This window comes from Crinia signifera, chromosome 11, assembly GCF_055691185.1.
Source record: "Crinia signifera chromosome 11, ASM5569118v1, whole genome shotgun sequence".
NCBI lineage: Eukaryota > Metazoa > Chordata > Amphibia > Anura > Myobatrachidae > Crinia > Crinia signifera.
Window position 1 is genome coordinate 99,533,054 of NC_139227.1, and position 20,324 is coordinate 99,553,377.

The window sequence follows — 20,324 nt, forward strand, 5'->3', positions numbered from 1 at the left end:
TGTTGACCTTGCCATTGTTGAGCTAATGCTTGTGTCGGCCTTCCAACCCTGTCGACCATGTTGACCTATTTCAGGTGTCGTCCTAAGCACTGTCGACCTTCAGTGGTCCACCCAATAACCATATCCCAACATCAATCCCTGTCAGTGTGTTCACTCCATCCCCGTGAATGTGCTCCCTGCCCTTCCTCACTGAGTGTGCTCACTCAACTCCATCCCTGAGTGTACTGCTGAATGTGCTCCCTGCCCTTCATCACAGAGTGTGCTCATTCTACTCCATCCCTGAGTGTACGGCTGAGTGTGCTCCCTGCCCTTTATCACTGAGTGTGCTCATTCTACTCCATCCCTGAGTGTACGGCTGAGTGTGCTCCCTGCCCTTTATCACAGAGTGTGCTCACTCTACTCCCTCCCTGAGTGTACTGCTGAGTGTGCTCCCTGTCCTTCATCACAGTGTGCTCACTCGACTCCATCCCTGAGTGTACTGCTGAGTGTGCTCCCTGCCCTTCATCACTGAGTGTGCTCACTTGACTCCATCCCTGAGTGTACTGCTGAGTGTGCTCCCTGCCCTTCCTCACTGAGTGTGCTCATTCTACTCCATCCCTGAGTGTACTGCTGAGTGTGCTCCCTGCCCTTCAACACTGAGTGTGCTCATTCTACTCCATCCCTGAGTGTACTGCTGAGTGTGCTCCCTGCCCTTCATCACTGAGTGTGCTCATTCTACTCCATCCCTGAGTGTACTGCTGAGTGTGCTACCTGCCCTTCATCACAGAGTGTGCTCACTCGACTCCATCCTGAGTGTACTGCTGAGTGTGCTCCCTGCCCTTCATCACAGAGTGTGCTCACTCGACTCCATCCTGAGTGTACTGCTGAGTGTGCTCCCTGCCCTTCATCACAGAGTGTGCTCACTCGACTCCATCCTGAGTGTACTGCTGAGTGTGCTAACTGCCCTTCAACACTGAGTGTGCTCATTCTACTCCATCCCTGAGTGTACTGCTGAGTGTGCTCCCTGCCCTTCAACACTGAGTGTGCTCACTCGACTCCATCCCTGAGTGTATTGCTGAGTGTGCTCCCTGCCCTTCCTCACTCAGAGTGTGCTCATTCTACTCCATCCCTGAGTGTATTGCTGAGTGTGCTCCCTGCCCTTCATCACAGTGTGCTCATTCTACTCCATCCCTGAGTGTACTGCTGAGTGTGCTCCCTGCCCTTCATCACAGTGTGCTCACTCGACTCCATCCCTGAGTGTACTGCTGAGTGTGCTCCCTGCCCTTCATCACAGAGTGTGCTCACTCGACTCCATCCTGAGTGTACTGCTGAGTGTGCTCCCTGCCCTTCAACACTGAGTGTGCTCATTCTACTCCATCCCTGAGTGTACTGCTGAGTGTGCTCCCTGCCCTTCATCACTGAGTGTGCTCATTCTACTCCATCCCTGAGTGTACTGCTGAGTGTGCTCCCTGCCCTTCATCACAGAGTGTGCTCACTCGACTCCATCCTGAGTGTACTGCTGAGTGTGCTCCCTGCCCTTCATCACAGAGTGTGCTCACTCGACTCCATCCTGAGTGTACTGCTGAGTGTGCTCCCTGCCCTTCATCACAGAGTGTGCTCACTCGACTCCATCCTGAGTGTACTGCTGAGTGTGCTAACTGCCCTTCAACACTGAGTGTGCTCATTCTACTCCATCCCTGAGTGTACTGCTGAGTGTGCTCCCTGCCCTTCAACACTGAGTGTGCTCACTCGACTCCATCCCTGAGTGTACTGCTGAGTGTGCTCCCTGCCCTTCATCACAGAGTGTGCTCACTCGACTCCATCCTGAGTGTACTGTTGAGTGTGCTCCCTGCCCTTCAACACTGAGTGTGCTCACTTGACTCCATCCCTGAGTGTACTGCTGCGTGTGCTCCCTGCCCTTCAACACTGAGTGTGCTCACTCTACTCCATCCCTGAGTGTACTGCTGAGTGTGCTCCATGCCCTTCATCACTGAGTGTGCTTACTCTACTCCATCCCTGAGTGTACTGCTGAGTGTGCTCCATGCCCTTCATCACTGAGTGTGCTCACTCTACTCCATCCCTTAGTGTGCTCACCCTACTCCATCCCTGAGTGTACTGCTGAGTGTGCTCCCTGTCCTTCATCACAGAGTGTGCTCACTCTACTCCATCCCTGAGTGTGCTCACTTGACTCCATCCCTAAATGTACTGCTGAGTGTGCTCCCTACCCTTCATCCCTGAGTGTGCTCACTCTACTCCATCCCTGAGTGTACTGCTGAGTGTGCTCCCTGCCCTTCATCTCACTGAGTGTGCTTCCTGCTCTTCATCCGGACCCTGAGTGTGCTCACTCGACTCCATCCCTGAGTGTACTGCTGAGTGTGCTCCCTGCCCTTCATCACTGAGTGTGCTCACTTGACTCCATCCCTGAGTGTACTACTGAGTGTGCTCCCTGCCCTGTTGAGTGTCCTCCTTTCCCTCCGACCCTGTGAGTGAGTGCTCTCCCTACACTCCACCTCTCCCGTGCACTAGTTGCCCCGCCTCTCCTTTAAAGCCCCCTCTCCTGCAGACCACCCTGCCACCAGAAATCTCCGGGCTCCGCGAAAAGGACAGACTGGAAGAGAAAGTGCAGCAAGGTAGGACCTGCAGCGATGTGTCGTGTTGTGTCAGATGCTGCCCTGCAAACTTATGGCCAGCACTTAGCATTGCACCAAGTGCTCCTGTCCCCCTCCCACCCTGCATCCCCTCCCATGCACAGACTGGGGGCCCCTGCATCCCCTCCCATGCACAGACTGGGTGCCCCTGCATCTCCTCCCATGCACACACCAGGGGCCCCTGCTTCTCCTCCCATGTGCACACACTAAGGGTTCCTGTCTCAACTACCATGCCCCTGGGGTATCTCACTCATCAATGCAAAGTCAAGCTCAGCCATGAACTCTGATTCAGGGATCCCCACAGTAACTGTAAGGGGTCTATATTGCAGAGTAGGAACCTCGCAGGTCTTGGTTCTGTTGGGGATCCTGTCATTCTGTCACAGCTGTCTGTGGTCCTGCAGTCTATCACTTCCATTCAATTTCACTTGAATGAAACAGCACATTACAGAAGTGCATCCAGTTCCGAAACCCAATGCAGCTGGAGGCGTGATTTATCAACAGGTGCTCTGTGCATTTTTGCTTTAAGAGGTAGGAACTAGACAGGGGGAAAAAATGTCTGCAATTCTTTTTCTCCAAGTTGCACTTTCAACATGTGAGCACCAGGTGGCGCTATATCTCACCAAAATGAGCTGCTTGCAAGTCTGCGCTATCAGAGGTAAAGGCCTATCGGGCAAAACTTTATATGTTCTGTTATATAACATTTTATATTCATGGGGTATATAAAGGATCTGAGTCTGCTGTGTAATAAAGGAACAGAACAATAGATATATAACTGCATGGTAGGTAGAAGTGTAAGTGCTGACAATTAGTTATCTGGGCTCATTAACAGAACCTTTTAATAAGTTAAGTTGCATATCATGTAATTATGACTACAGAATGACTCGCCGATTGGTGCCCAGTGTGGCCCACACTATGGTTATTGTGGAACTCCTCATCCCAAGCAATTTCACTGCCCATTCACCACATTAGTCCATAAATCTTTATTATGAAATGTCCGCTTACCTTTTACTGGCATCACGTGCCCAGTTCAGAATTGGGCACAATTGTGGCCTCGGACGCAGTGTTCTGCCTATGGGCTGTATTCATTCCTGGCCACTATTTCAGTCTGCCGTTGCCTATACAATGCGACCATTTCCGACAGCATTGAAGGGAGATTTCGACAAAACTGGTCCAACTTTAAAACAAGTTTTGTTGGAAACTGACGCGGAATGTTGAATTCGTGGCGCTTTTTCTGCAATCTGCATCTGTTTTTGCCGACACGCCCACTTTCCGACACTCGTCAGCCGGAACATTGAATTCCAGCTGTCGCGTTACAGTCGAGCTGAGTGAAAACGGCCTGGCATTATGACTGTTGTTCCGACAGTAGGAATCGCGGACTGAATACCCCTATACATGCATTTGATTTGCACTGTACAAGTGTCCCGATCGTCACCCACCACGGACACAGAACAAATATAAGGCTGATTCAGACTTGTTAGCACGACTGTGGAAATGCGCGGTGGCTGGATATCGATACACTTTTCATGCGTATGGTTCACAGTACACATGCAAGAGGCTGTCCTGCTACTATTTCTATATGCACGCCATCCGCAAGGAGATTGACAGGTAGGCGACTGGGGGTGTAAACCGTCTGTTTAATTGGAGTGCTAAGGAAAAAGCTGGGAAAAGTGCTGGGAGTGTCTGGGAGAATGATTGGCATACCTGAGTGTTAGGGGAGGGTGTGTAATGTCAGCACCAGGCCAGATATGCCTGTATTAGGGGAGGGTGTGTGATGTCAGCACCAGGCTGGATATACCTGTATTAGGGGAGGGTGTGTGACACCAGCACCAGGCAGGATATACCTGTATTAGGGGAGGGTGTGTGACATCAGCACCAGGCTGGATATACCTGTATTAGGGGAGGGTGTGTGACATCAGCACCAGGCAGGATATGCCTGTATTAGGGGAGGGTGTGTGATGTCAGCACCAGGCCGGATATACCTGTATTAGGGGAGGGGGTGTGATGTCAGCACCAGGCCGGATATGCCTGTATTAGGGGAGTGTGTGTGACGTCAGCACCAGGCCGGATATACCTGTATTAGGTGAGGGAGTGTGATGTCAGCTCCAGGCCGGATATACCTGTATTAGCAGAGGGTGTGTGACGTCAGCACCAGGGCGTATATGCCTGTATTAGGGGAGTGTGTGTGACGTCAGCACTAGGTTGGATATACCTGTATTAGGGGAAGGGTGTGTGACGTTAGCACCAGGCCGGATATGTCTGTATTAGGGGAGGGTGTGTGATGTCAGCTCCAGGCCGGATATACCTGTATTAGGGGAGTGTGTGTGACGTCAGCACCAGGCCGGATATGCCTGTATTAGGGGAGTGTGTGTGACGTCAGCACCAGGCCGGATATGCCTGTATTAGGGGAGGGTGTGTGACGTCAGCACCAGGCCGGATATGCCTGTATTAGGGGAAGGGTGTGTGACGTCAGCACCAGGTCGGATATGCCTGTATTAGGGGAAGGGTGTGTAACATCAGCACCAGGCCGGATATACCTGTATTAGGGGAGTGTGTGTGATGTCAGCACCAGGCCGGATATGCCTGTATTAGGGGAAGGGTGTGTGACGTTAGCACCAGGTCGGATATACCTGTATTAGGGGAGTGTGTGTGATGTCAGCACCAGGCCGGATATGCCTGTATTAGGGGAAGGGTGTGTGACGTTAGCACCAGGTCGGATATACCTGAATTAGGGAAGGGTGTGTGACGTCCGCACCAGGCCAGATATGCCTGTATTAGGGGAGGGTGTGTGACATCAGCACAAGGCCGGATATACCTGTATTAGGGGAGTGTGTGTGATGTCAGCACCAGGCCGGATATGCCTGTATTAGGGGAAGGGTGTGTGACGTTAGCACTAGGTCGGATATACCTGTATTAGGGGAGTGTGTGTGATGTCAGCACCAGGCCGGATATGCCTGTATTAGGGGAGGGTGTGTGACGTTAGCACCAGGCCGGATATACCTGTATTAGGGGAGGGTGTGTGATGTCAGCACCAGGGCGGATAGGCCTGTATTAGGGGAGTGTGTGTGACATCAGCACCAGGCCGGATATACCTGTATTAGGGGAGTGTGTGTGACATCAGCACCAGGCCGGATATGCCTGTATTAGGGGAAGGGTGTGTGACGTTAGCACCAGGCCGGATATACCTGTATTAGGGGAGTGTGTGTGACTTCAGCACCAGGCCGGATATGCCTGTATTAGGGGAGGGTGTGTGACGTCAGCACCAGGCCGGATATACCTGTATTAGGGGAAGGGTGTGTGACATCAGCACCAGGCCGGATATGCCTTTATCCATCGCATTGCTGCATAAGTCTCTGGCTTCCCCGTGCCTGCGATGACTGGTGCCCAGTGTAATAATCAGGCGATGGTGAGCCAGTTACTATGGGTTTTTGACAGATTGGCACAGCTGCGAATAGATGTTTAGCTGTACACATCCATTTGCACCATGAGCACATTATTCGCAAGGCGGGATTTCAGTCTAGCGGGCGGTGATTTAACTGAACTCTGGCTGCTGTGAATTTGCGGTCATGCAGTCAGGTTTCAATAGTCCAAAAGAAAGCCAATTTTGATTGGATGGGTGTTCCTGGGTGGTAATGGGAATGGCTTCTCAAAAGCGTCCATGTTGTGGCCAGTGATCATGGCTTTTGGTGCTGTTGCACTGGCACTGGTGGACATATACCGACGAACACTCTGTGTCTACATGGGGCTATAGCAACGTTCAGCTGGTGGGCATATCTTAATGGATTCCTCGGCTGCGGCATTGGCAAAAAGGGACAGTTGCGTCTTGCACAGTCATGCCTGTAACTGCATCCTCCCCTGAATCAGGCCCATAATGATGGCAATACTACAATATACATAAATAGGGGTGGCATTTGGGGGATTATTATAAACTGGGGAAGCGGGTAACATCGATCATCTTGTTACAATAGTATCTGACAAATTGTGATGGCTATTGTGCCACTGTGTAATTCCGACGGTCAGTATACTGACATTGGAATCCCGACTGTTAAATGCCCGATACTCCGGATCCCGACTTACAGTCCAAGGAAAGACACTGGCAAACTTACAACAGGATCATGGGGCGCCCAAGGCTCATTGATGCGCATCGGAATTGGATCGTAGCACGTCTGGTCAGATCACACAGAAGAGCTGGCGTAGCAAATATTGCTGATAAAGGTGACGCTGGGTGTGATGAGAGGTGGCAGAAGACAATGCATCACAGCCAGTCAGGGTGCCCATGCTGACCACTTGCCCATCACCTACAATGGGTACATGAGCATCACAACTGGACCACGGAGCCATGGAGGAATGGGGCCTATTCTGATGACTCACATGTTCTTCTACAACCTTTGGAATGCTAGGTGTGTGCATGATCTACGTGGGATAGAGATGCCACCTGTATGCACCATGCCAGCAGTGTGCTCTGTGCAGTGTTTTTCTGGGCACCCTTGGGTCCTGGAATTGATGTGGGTGTTACTTACCCTCTACCTAACCCTCACTGCAGACCAAGTTCACTCCGTCATAGCGTTCCCCGATGGCAGTGTCCCTCAGCAGGATGATGCCACATTGCAGACATTGCTCAGGTATGGTCTGAGGGACATGACAAAGAGGTTGGATTGGCCTTAAATGCACCAAATCTCAATACAATCACTCATCTGTGCCACGGAGAGCCCCCCTGACAACTTACAGGATGTAAAGCATTTGCTGGTAATGTATTGGTGCCATATACAACAGGACACCTTTGGAGTTCATGTGGAGTCCATACCAAGATGGGTAAGAGCTGTTTTGGTGGTAGGATAGGGGGCCTCCACAATATTAGGCAGGTGGTCTTATCATTACAGCTGATGGGTGTATAAAACCCCCAACATCTTTTAATTGTGATTCGAGACTGGCACGCGCCAAAGGCCGTGGTTGTCAATGATGCCCTGCCTATGAGTTATGCCCCCTGTTTTCCATTATTGCCCATTGCCGCGAAGAGCTGCAGTCCACAACCCCAGATCCTCACACACGCAAAGAAGTGGTGCATCTGCTGAGCAGAGCACCAGTAGAGAGAGAGGAGGGGGGGGGGGGGTGTTCCCCAACTCCGCACCACCACCAAGGGACACTGTGGGTGGGTCAGAGTGACATTGCCTGAAATGGATCTAAAGCAAAAAGATAGAACACCATTAGGTCGGCACCATTAGTTCGACAAGCAAAAAGGTCTACATGCAAAAAGGTTGACAGTCAAAAGGTCGACATGGGGTTTTTCACTGTTTTTTGAGCCGCCGTGTGCCGACAGGCGATATTTCATGCCCTACCATCCACTAGGGCGTGGAGGGAGAATAAAATAGTGTGCCTAAAGCATGGCGAGCGGTGCGAGGGGATGTGGTGCACTTTAAACTGTGTCCATGTCGACTGTGTCGACAATCGTGTCTAAAACAGTGAAAAACCCCATGTCGACCATTTGACTGTTGACCTTTTTTTGCATGTCGACCTTTTTGCATGTCAACCTTTTTGCTTGTCGAACTAATGGTGTCGCCCTAATGGTGTTCTAGCTTTTTGCTTTAGATCCCTTGTCCCGGTTCCCTGTAAGGTATGATATGTAGCATTTATGTCTCTGGGAGAGCAAGTAGCCGCTACTGTGACCACCACCATTATTGCAATATTAGCCCCCCAGCTGTGTTATGGGTTTCTCAGATCTTTACTGGGAAGACTGGAGACAGAGAGGGTTATCTACTAAAGTGCGGGTTTACAAAAGAGATCTTGCCATAGCAACCAATCAGATTCTGTTATCTTCTAGATAAATAAAAAGTAGAATCTGATTGGTTGCTATGGGCAACAGTTTTAGTAAATAGACTCCCTTAGTGTAGTCATAGTGAGTTCAGATAAAGCAAGCTGGCAAATGTGCTATTTGCAGGATCCCTAAAATTCTCAGTTGCCCAGGAACATCTTGACAAGGGGAGCTGTCAATCACTGTTCTGCTTTTTCTTCTCTTTCCATAGGTCTCTTCATTCTCTCATCCAGGTAAGAACAATTCACTGTCCATGGTCCATAATCGCTCAGTGCGCTTCTGAAAAGTGTCAGTAGGTGGCGCTCTTTGCTAAGCAGAGACCATTAAACCATCCCCAGATGATACATACATTACCTGAGCTAGATTAGTGCTGGGTTTTTTCTGCATTGTAAGATGCCACTATAGGTGTTCTTTCCCTATTCAGGTAGTTAGCCGCAAGTCCGCTCTTCCTCATTTACACACATTGCTATAGTTACTGAGATTATTGTGTTACCTGCTCCTGCTGGGCTCTGCCCTGTGTTCATAAATGTGTTACAATTTTAACTTAACCCTTGAGGACTGCTGTTCAGTGCAACCCTATGCAGCTGTATAACACTCTACCACTTTGTGCCAAGGTAATTTCCAGTATTGGTACTCTCAGAGCTGGGAGTGCAGAGTTTGTACGGGCCTGTGTGTGTCCGAGGAGTACTATGTGGTCTGCATTAATAAAACACCTGCAAAACCTGCATCTCCAAAGACCATTCTTTTAGACTGGGGTATCCGGTCCCTGGGTTGACAGTGATTACCATAAGGTCAACACAAGCTTAAGTTCGACATGGACATGATCGAAACTGAAAAAGTTGGCACGAGTTTTCCGTGTTTTTTTTTTTTTTTTCAACCGACTTGGTTCATACTTTACTATCCAAGTGGGCATAGCGTGAGAATATAATAGTGCGCCTGAAAATGGCGTTCGCAGAGCGCCATGCGCGGGGAAGCGGTAAACATACTGTGTCCATGTCGACATAGACACCAAAAACCATGAAAAACTCATGTCTGCCTTGTGGATGTTGACCATGTTCATGTCAAACTTTAAGCTTGTCGACCTGTCAATGTCCTGCTACGGTATGTTGACCATTTTTAGGTGTTGACCTAGTCACTGTCGACTATTAGTGGTCGACCTAGTGACTCTCCTCCTAGACATTGTCTCACCCCCTATACCATAACCTCAGACTGGTGTCACACTGGTGCCAAATCCAATGGTGCCCTCATCTCAGAGACTGACTCTCATTTCTCCAGCACAGCCCAGATATCTAGGTGCTATAAGCTATGTGGCCCTGTCTTGGCCTGTGGTCACCATATAATGCTTCAGGGTGTAGAACTGTGAGGCTGAATGATGTATTCAGCACCATGGAGAGCTCCCATGTAATCTCTCTATTCTATGCCCTTAACACCAAAACACCCCCGATCCAACCAGGGTTATTATCAAGGTTTCAAGCCACGTCACAGAGGCTGGAACTCCTGTTCTTACCATAGGCTGGACCAGGGTTATTGCCAGGTCTTCCCTCTGCCCGTGCTTGGAGATACATCTGTAAGCGCTGTTGATCAGTCGGAATTTTGCACTTAAAAATGGTCACCTATTATATTCTGCATTTCTCTCCTTGGGGACCATAAGACAGCAAAATAAAGGACCAGATGGTCACCGCTGTTTGTTAAGTCTTCTATCACCTGGCAAATTGTCCAATGCCATTTTTTCATGTAAATAAGGTGAGTGTATGTACCGTGAAATATATTGGTGAAGACTGTAAGTATCATTAAACGCTATGCGAGTTTTGCTTTGTACAGAGCGGTATCGCTGCTTCACCGTCACCCCAACTACTAGTCAAAATTTACCAAAAAGGGAAGAAACGCGCCAGACCCTGTGTAAAACACATCAAGTGCGAAAACAAATAAAGAGTGTCACAATTATGAAGATATTGTATCATGAGGGTGAGATGCACAGTTGAAGACTTGCGGAGTAATGCGCCTGCTCTGAAACCAAGTGTGCGCAACTATAGGTGGTGCAGAAACCTGCGCGTTTCGCAACTGAAGAGTTGACACGGGGTAGATAGTAACAGAAACTGTTCTACAGAGTAGAGGTGATGTTGCCGCAGCAACAAATGGAACATTTGCGCTAATAGGTGTGGTCCTCGCCATAACCAGTTCCCCTCCCAACCCAATTTATATATCAGGGGTTCCGAACAGATGTTGATCGGGATTGATGCTCTTTTTTATTTATACATACACAGAATAATAATTGAACACATCCAAAAAAGTCATCCTGTGGTGCGTCCAGCCCGGCTCTGCCACCGGTTCCATGTGTTTGGGAAGAGTTTGTATAGGATATTTGTGGACCAATACAATATTGATAATTATGGGCACCATAATGGCATCATGTGATGGTAATATTTACTGCTTGTAACTGGAAAATGATCGGTTTGTTTGTTGTTCGCGCCGGCCGGGCAGACTGCAAAGCAAACCCCCCCCCCCCCCAATTTTAGATGAAAGATAATAAAACCTATTGGAAGATTTCTGTCCTTTGACATTTGTGGGATTGTGTCCTGCTGTCAAGCCCCATTACAATCATACAGGAAAGTATATGATAGCACCAGTTACCATAGGGCAACATATGGTCTCATAGTACAGTACATCATGAATCTACATCCCAGCAAGCTTAGGGCCCCTATACACTAGTACGATTTGGCCCTTTTCTACACAATTTCGACACATCGGCTGAAAAAACTGGCTGAAATTTGTCAATCGTATGTCATATAGACTCTGATCCAATGCACGGTTCCGTGAGCATCAGACCGGATCCAGAGATTGTCACTGCAGCTGCAAAGATGTATTGTACCGCGAGCGGTGAATGGGATTGCATGCGATACATCCTATGACGATGTATCGCATGCGATCCAGTTGCCAGGGTATTGCATGCTATTCCTCCTTGCGATGTGTGCCCGCAGCAAGTGCTTCTCCTCCAGCCCTGGCTGTGCCGCTGCATGGCTCACACACATTATGCCACATGGCGGTATCCAAGAAACGCTGAATTACATTTAACAAGACCAGGAACCATAAATGTTTACAAGACTGTTCTGCACAGCGTTGTACTGTAGGGGCTGATGCTGTGGGAGCCAAATGTACCCCCTTATCCCAATGCCACTTCCCAATGTGAGGATCCGTGCGGGGAGTATCGCTCCGCCTACTGTTTCTCTGTCCGCTACCGTTATCATCCGTATCAGACCTGCACCAGTGTCTATTTGTTCGACATACGGTATGTCGACACATGGAAAGGTTGACATGCAGTAGGTCCACATCGACAAAAGGTCAATATGTAAATGGTCAACACCATTTTTTAAATGTTTTTGGGTGGCTATGTCGGCATTGGTCAACAAAGACCGTCAATTATTCTCACTTTATGCCGACATGGATCGTGAAGTAAAAGCAAGTTGGTAAAAAAACATGAAAAACTTGTGTCAACTTTTTCCTCTATAGGCATGTACGCTGACACATCCACTCGTGTGCCGACACAGCGTGGATAAATCATTTGATGTTCACACACCATCGAATGGTTTTTGCTTACCTTTGTGGATAAAAGATGGGCTGTACTTACTTTTATCCTGGACAGAGATGGCAGAAATGGGGACGGGCTCTGATGTCATGTGATGTCAGGCATTGACACGCCTCCGTTTGCAGGGGTACGCCCAGCATTTCTATGGGCTGTCCTCTGCGTCTGCCCCATTCCTGCCCATCTTCTTGAGAACACCCTGGAGTGTGAAGGTCATTCTGGTTGACTAGGGGGGTTATTCTGGTTGACTCCTTCGGATGCAAATTTGCACCCTTGCGTGTCAACCATACCCCGCCTTGCGAATGGTGGCTGGCCACCACTCATTTGCAAGATTCGAATGCAGGGCTTGCGAACGGGTGTTACACAGTAACATCCAATCGCATCCTTGTGGTATCCGCCCACATCATTCGATGGTCGGCGACCATCGAATGATGGTGAAGGCGCACGCAATATAAAAGTAACTCTAAAGTCACTAATTAAATGCGTGGAGGCTCAGAGGGGGAAATAGGCGGGCAGTTGACATCCGGCCCCGCCCCCCGCACCCGCGTCATCGGCTATTAGCTTAAGAATGCCCAGCGTTTTCATGAACGCTGGACATTCCCATATGCTAAGGGACCAAACCGCCACCCCCCCTCTCCCACCCGCTCAGCGACTGCAAGGTTGAGTGTGCGCACCCGGCGAACAATCTATTCGCCGTGGCCCCACGCACCTAGCGCATCCACATGCACGGAAAGGCGCATACAACAAACATTGGTCCCCGTACGAACGAGCAGCCACAGCGAACAGACCTGAATAAGGTCCCTAGTATTGTACTAGACTTCTCACTACAGTGATGTAATGCACTAGATTGTTCTGCACAGTAAAATAGTGCACTTCTAGATTGTTCTGCACAGTGATATAGTGCACTTCTAGATTGTTCTGCACAGTGATATAGTGCACTTCTAGATTGTTCTGCACAGTGATATAGGGCACTTCTAGACTGTTCTGCACAGTGATATAGTGCACTTCTAGATTGTTCTGCACAGTGATATAGTGCACTTCTAGATTGTTCTGCACAGTGATATAGGGCACTTCTAGACTGTTCTGCACAGTAATATAGTGCACTTCTAGATTGTTCTGCACAGTGATAAAGTGCACTTCTAGATTGTTCTGCACAGTGATATAGTGCACTTCTAGATTGTTCTGCACAGTAATATAGTGCACTTCTAGATTGTTCTGCACAGTGATATAGTGCACTTCTAGACTGTTCTGCACAGTAATATAGTGCACTTCTAGATTGTTCTGCACAGTGATATAGTGCACTTCTAGATTGTTCTGCACAGTAATATAGTGCACTTCTAGATTGTTCTGCACAGTGATATAGTGCACTTCTAGACTGTTCTGCACAGTAATATAGTGCACTTCTAGACTGTTCTGCACAGTGATATAGTGCACTTCTAGATTGTTCTGCACAGTCATATAGTGCACTTCTAGACTGTTCTGCACAGTAATATAGTGCACTTCTAGACTGTTCTGCACAGTGATATAGTGCACTTCTAGATTGTTCTGCACAGTAATATAGTGCACTTCTAGACTGTTCTGCACAGTGATATAGTGCACTTCTAGACTGTTCTGCACAGTCATATAGTGCACTTCTAGACTGTTCTGCACAGTGATATAGTGCACTTCTAGATTGTTCTGCACAGTGATATAGTGCACTTCTAGACTGTTCTGCACAGTGATATAGTGCACTTCTAGACTGTTCTGCACAGTGATATAGTGCACTTCTAGATTGTTCTGCACAGTGATATAGTGCACTTCTAGATTGTTCTGCACAGTGATATAGTGCACTTCTAGATTGTTCTGCACAGTGATATAGTGCACTTCTAGATTGTTCTGCACAGTGATATAGGGCACTTCTAGACTGTTCTGCACAGTGATATAGTGCACTTCTAGACTGTTCTGCACAGTGATATAGTGCACTTCTAGATTGTTCAGCACAGTGATTTGGCGAATTACCAGACGGCTCTGCACAGTAAAATAAAGACGTTCTAAAATGTTCTGCACAATGATGTTGGGCAGAACCCATTCTACAATGTGACATATATTGGTACTACTGTAGATTGTTCTGCACAGTGATTTAGGGCTGCAGTAGAATGTTCTGCTATAAGTGGTACTAGAATGCTCTGCAGAACCTGATGCAAATGTTGTGGACCTGGAGCGACTCTAGAATGGACACAGATGTGTTTGTTATGGTGTGTAGGGAGATGGCATGCTCACAGTCTGGAAATCTGAGCTGAGCTGATTCCGTGGGAGTCTGAGTGAAGTGCGTGGGAACATAAAGCAGTAGGTTAGCACCAGAGCTGCTGTTATTTGCGTCACACCGGGAGGCCAGGCTGATTCCCCGACAAAGGGAAAGGATAAAGCCCAGTTTTCTGCATTGCACAGTCTGGTCGCTCTCTGGAGCAAGTGCACGGGTTCTGTATGATTTCCCAGGGTCTGTCTGTCCTTACAGGGTCTCTCTGCTTTGCAGAGCCATTTTGAGCATCTCTCTGAGCTGGTTCTGCCCTTCCCTGGCAGCAGCAGCAGAAGAGGGGACTCTGAACGTGACGTAAATAGCTGAACTGACGCAGCTGCAAGAGGGAGAAGCAGGTTGGATGCAGGCAGCCTGCAATGTGCACCGGTTACCCCCACCCTCCTGCCACCCCCATACCCAACACACACACCCTGCATCCCTGGTGTAGTGGATTACTGGGACATCCCTCCCAAAATAACTCAACTCACCCACCAGAAACAAGCATCCATTTATAGACAGCTGAAAATAAATACTGGGGAAGAAGGGGGGGGGGGGGGGGGAATAAAATAATAAAACAGACTCACACAGTCACACACACACACACACACACACACATTCTGCAGAGAGGGAATTTCAGGACAGATGCTCCCAGTTCTCTGCTGCACAGCAACAAGCCAAGAGAGGACTCTGCAGTGGGAATGGGTTAATCTTGGTAAATAAACACATTGCAAATAGATAGATTAGATAGATAGATAGATAGATAGATAGATAGATAGATAGATAGATAGATAGATAGATAGATAGATAGATGGATCTTTACATTAACCCAGTAACTGTTGTCTGCGATGAGGAGATAGAGGTAGGAATGAAAAGGGGAATTTAATTCAGAAATGTAACTAATATCTTGTGTGTTCAGAATGGTGCAATAAGGGAGCAGAGATGTGTGGTCAGGGCGCAGCGTTCCAATGAGATTGCTGTGTGTGTGTGTGTGTGTGTGTCTTTGTGTGTGTGTGTGTGTGTGTGTGTGTGTGTGTCTGTCTGTGTGTGTGTGTGTGTGTGTGTGTGTGTGTGTGTGTGTGTGTGTGTTTTTTCTCCTCTGGCTAAAAATAGCATCAGGGTTTTGATTGTACGCCAGAAATAGACTGAGGGATTCACTGGTATAAAAAGAGAGCGCGGTGACAAGAGCCCTTACCATCAGCGGCGGTTTTATTTTATCATGTTTTTATATTTTTAATATTAATTGTTGGATTTTTTTCCTTTTTTCTTCTTTCTTATTTTTTTTTTCTATCCCCATCTCTGTCTGTCTCTGTCTCTCTCTCTCTCTCTCTCTGCTATCTCTGTATCCCCTCTTCTCACCCAGCCAGTCTGTTTTCTTCTCTCTATATACAGAATTCCCAGACATGGTAAGTAATTGAAATGCTTTTGCAGTAGATACGATGTTTGCCTGTGTGTGTGTGCGTGCGGGGGGAGGGGGGGGGTGTTGTTTTGCTTTTTGGGGTTTATTTTTATATTTCCTGTATTTATTTAACCGATGTTCATTTGCACATTTTGAAAATATATTACAAATATGTCTGAGGGGGGAGGGGGGAGGTGGGTGGTCTGATGCCTCTCGCCTGGTGTAAAGGTGATGGACTTGGGTTTTGGAAGCACGCGTGAGATGCAAAGAGGGGGGGGGATTCTGCCAGGAGAACGGGGATCACCCAGCGTTAAATCTCTGAATCAATAGAGGGCTGCAGCTTTTTTTTTTTCCTGCCTCCCTCTACCTGCCTGCCGGCGCTGTGGAGTCTCCTGCTATCCCTATTTCTGCGGAATTTCGCTCCAATGCTGCACAGGGAGACCCCCCACACATCACGCAATTGCTACTACTGCGTCGCGCGTTAAGGCGCTCATAGAGCTCACCAAAGCGCGTCTGGCACAGGAGCTGTCCACCTTGGGCTGGGTGCTACTGGAGCCGTCCACCTGGGGTTGGGTGCTGCTGGAGCCGTCCACCTGGGGTTTTGTGCTGCTGGAGCTGCCCACCTGGGGCTGGGTGCTGCTGAAGCTGTCCAGCTGGGGCTGGTGCTGCTGGAGCTGTCCAGCTGGGGCTGGTGCTGCTGGAGCTGTCCAGCTGGGGCTGGTGCTGCTGGAGCTGTCCACCTGGGGGCTGGTGCTGAAACAGCTCCGTTGAGTGATCGCTGCAATTAATTGGAAAGAGGCTGCTCTGGTCATCATGCCCTCCAAAAAGACCCCCCAAATGACAATGCCCACATCAGATAGCTGGAGCACCTTCTCTCTACCCCTGGTATTCCCGCCCCGCATTTGAATGCCTTATTCCTGATGCTGCTGAGTCTGTGTAAGGCTGCTTTATTTAGACTCCATCTCCTCCCACCTCTTCCCTCTCCCTATTTAAAGTCTTCTGGTCCCTGAAGATGTTCTGTGTGTGCGCCTCTCTCTGCTCAGATGAGTTGGTGGGAGATGAATATAGACTGTAATGCAATTGGTCAGCACCGGGGATGGGGACAGGTTTGGCTACTGGGATGCATTGAGGCACTGAGGAAGGGGGTAGGTGCTATTTTGCTATTGTATTCATATGGGTTAGGAAGACTATACACATAGGGTTAAAAAGAGAATTTTACAGACCTGGGCTTGGGTTTCTGGGACTTGTAGTGCCAGCAGCTAGTGACGGTTAACCCTTTCAGCTGCCAGCTGTGAGATCCCTATGGCAGCTATAGAGACGTGTTATATAGTACGGCTCCTTGTTGGTCTCCAGGGGCTGTGAGGGGTTAATATCAGCAGATTGGCGGGTCGTCATTAGGAGGGAGCTCCGGGCTCCTGGTCATCCTTGGTGGATGGATTGGGAAGTAGAGTCGGGTCTTGGATGGCAGATTCTCCTATCACTGGCAGAGGCAGGGAGTGGGTACAGGGACCGCTATGTGGGTAGGATTTCTCTGCAAGACACCCACTGATGTCACATTGCTGAGATTCCAGGCTGCGTGCTCGTATTTACACACGGATCGCATTATGTAGCATTGCCACAGCACGTGTAGAGACTGACTGCTGCCAGCCCCGGGTAGACAGACAGACTGCCAGCCCTGTACAGAGAGACTGTCACCCCTTTACAGACAGACTGCCAGTCCTGCAGACAGACTCACCCCTCCCATAAGGGTCTTGCGGTACATTAACAGTTTGTGTTATTCAATCAGCACCCAGCAGTTCTGTGCCCCCTCCCCACCCTGGCACACCTATCTGTCTCACCACGACAGCAGCACCCAGCAGTTCTATGCCCCCTCCCCACCCTGGCACTTCTCTCTGGTTTTCTCACAACAGCTGCACCAAGGAATTGTATGTCTCTCACCCCCTGGCAGACCTCCCTGGCTCACCACAACAGCAGCACCCAGCAGTTATTGAATGCCGCCCTCACCCTTTCCCCTGGCACACCTCCCTGGCTCAATACAACAGCAATTATATGCTCACCCCCCTGGCACTCCTCCCTGGCAGCAGGGAACAGAACTCTCTGCACCCCAGGGGTTAATGAACCCTACACCAGACAGACACGAGCCATCCTGCCCGGGACCCCAGTAAATAATGGAATGGTGGCAGTGTAATGTTGCTGGAAGCAGCACGGATTTCCAAGTCGTGACTGTATAAGTGAGTAATGCGGGCTTCTTGCGTCACTGCCACAGTCACAGTGCACCCAGTCAGCTGGAATCGTGACTTACTGGGCATCCAATGAGAGGCACTAAGTGTGTATAGGGGAGGGGGAGGGGGGTCCTGGACCAAGGTGTCACCCAATAAGATGTGATCCAGGGAGAGGTGCTCTGTACCAGGATACCACCCAATGAGAGGAGACCCAAGAGGTACCAGCAGCAATGACCCATTCTCCCCTTCTCATGGCTACAAGTTGGGGCAAGTAGAGGAGAGCCCTTGAAGGTGGCAGATCGTAACTCTCCCACTCACTACAGTAACTTATATACCCACCCGGAGCAAGGGAGACTGTGGATGTGTCTCATGGCACCTACAGTATGCATAGGAATGCCCCCATGTCAGAGGACCTGGCACCTGGGAAGTAAGTACAGCAGCCTGGCACAGGTGGCACTCGCCAATGTTACATTGTATTGTGTGTACTTCCAGTGATCAGTGGATACTTTGTTATGTGTGTGTGTTTGTATATACAGTGTATGTGTATTGGTGTTGTTGTGTGTAAACAGATGCACAGAGTTTTAGGAATGCCCCCTAGGACATGAGCGCCAGCCACTGGATAAGGGCACACATAGGGATCCATACTCCGGGGCAGGTGCTGTGCACACATAGGGATCCCAACTCCGGGGCAGGTGCTGTGCACACATAAGGATCCCAGCTCCGGGGCAGGTACTGTGCACACACACATAGGGATCTTAGCTCCGGGGCAGGTGCTGTGCAAACACACACACACACACACACACACAGACATAGGGATCCCGTCTCCGTGGCGGGTGCTGTGCGCACACACACATAGGGATCCCAGCTCCGGGGCAGGTGCTGTGTACACACGTGTAGCTGAGCACAGTGACATCACAAGGATTAATAAGAGAAAAGAACCCGGAGGCACTCCTATGCTGGCACTACCAGTCTGTTGCCCACGTGTGTATATGTGTGTGTTATATATATATATAAGCTGCTACCCCTATCTATAAAGGGGTGCCCTTACTATAGTTATAGAGTTTATATCCTGAGCGGGGGGGGGGATACATATAAGGAGGGAGGGATCTCTGATTGTGTATTTATAGAAGGGGGGGGGGGGGGGACACTGGTCCTGCTGTGTGTAAATAATAAGGAATGCCCCTGAGTACATAATGTGTGAATTGGTGGCTGTTGTGGGGATGGTGGTTGCTTTGATTATGGTGTTGTTTGTTGTAGTGGTGGTGGTGGTGGTGGTATGATGTTGAGGGTGGTGTTAGATGATGATAGTGGGGATGGTTATGAAGGTGGCAGTGAAGATGATGAATTTGGTGGTGGTGATAATGATGATGCTGAATGTAATGAGGGTGCTGGCTATGCTGGTGGTGGTATTGATGGTGGTGGCTGCGGTGTGATCATGGTAGTGATGGTGGGGGCATTGGTGATGATAGTGGGGGTGATGATGGGGGTAGTAGTGATGGCAGTGGTAATGGTGGTGGTATTGGTTGTGATGGTGGTAGTAGTGATGATGATGGTGGTGGTAGTGATGGTGATAATGGTTGAGATTATGATGATGATGATGGTGGTAGTAGTAGTGATGATGATGGTGGTGGTGGTGGAGTCTCTGGTGGTGGTGAGTGATGGTGATGATGATGATGATGGTGATTTGGATGATTATGGTAGTGATGGTGGAAGCAATGGTGATGATAGTGGTGGTGGTCTCCGGTGGTGGTGGTGATGATGATAGTGATGGTGATTATGATGATGGTGGTAGTGATGGTGGTGTTGGTAGTGATGGTGATGATGGTGGTAGTGATGGTGATTATGATGATGATGATAGTGATGGTGATGATAGTGATGGTGATGATGGTGGTAGTGATTATGGTGGAGTTTTTGATGATAATGGTAGTGATGGTGATGATGAGGATAATAGTGGTAGTAGTGATGATGATGGTGGTGGTGGTAGTAATAGAGATGATGATGGTGATGATGGTAGTGGAGAGGGGGGTAGTGATGATGGTTATGATGATGGTGGTAGTAGTAGTGATGATGATGATGGTGGTGGTGATGATGATTATGGTGTGGTAGTAGTACTTGTGAGTTAGTGGTGGTGGGGGTGGTAATGGTGGTGGTGGTGATGATGATGATGATGATAGTTGTATTAGTATTGATGATGATGGTGGTAGTAGTAGTGACGATGATGATGATGGTGGTGGTGGTTGTAGTAGTGATGGTGGTGGTGATGATTATGGTGGTAGTAGTAGTGATGATGATGGTGGTGGTGGTAGTAGGGATGGTGGTGGTGATGATTATGGTGGTAGTAGTAGTGATGATGATGGTGGTGGTGGTAGTAGGGATGGTGGTGGTGATGATTATGGTGGTAGTAGTAGTGATGATGAT

The 20,324-nt window shown here is 49.0% G+C and overlaps 1 protein-coding gene across 5 annotated transcripts in view; it reads left to right on the plus strand.

Moving 5' to 3' along the window:
* Positions 1 to 2,594: 2,594 nt before the first annotated feature.
* LOC146045195 (uncharacterized) overlaps positions 2,595 to 20,324 on the plus strand; it is a 101,258-nt gene continuing 83,528 nt past the window's right edge. Inside the window, exons 1-3 of one of the 5 annotated variants that reach the window (XR_014465380.1) lie at positions 2,595 to 2,609; positions 8,645 to 8,666; positions 15,649 to 15,691. Coding sequence is in view for 2 of the 5 variants with exons in the window: in XM_083163901.1 (XP_083020027.1) it covers positions 14,931 to 15,000; positions 15,649 to 15,691 (113 nt within the window). In the remaining 3 variants the exon portion in view is untranslated. Of the gene's footprint in view, positions 2,610 to 8,644; positions 8,667 to 14,893; positions 15,001 to 15,648; positions 15,692 to 16,022; positions 18,334 to 20,324 lie in introns of those variants that run through there. The other 4 variants (XR_014465381.1, XM_083163901.1, XM_083163900.1 and 1 more) reach the window with 4 other exon arrangements.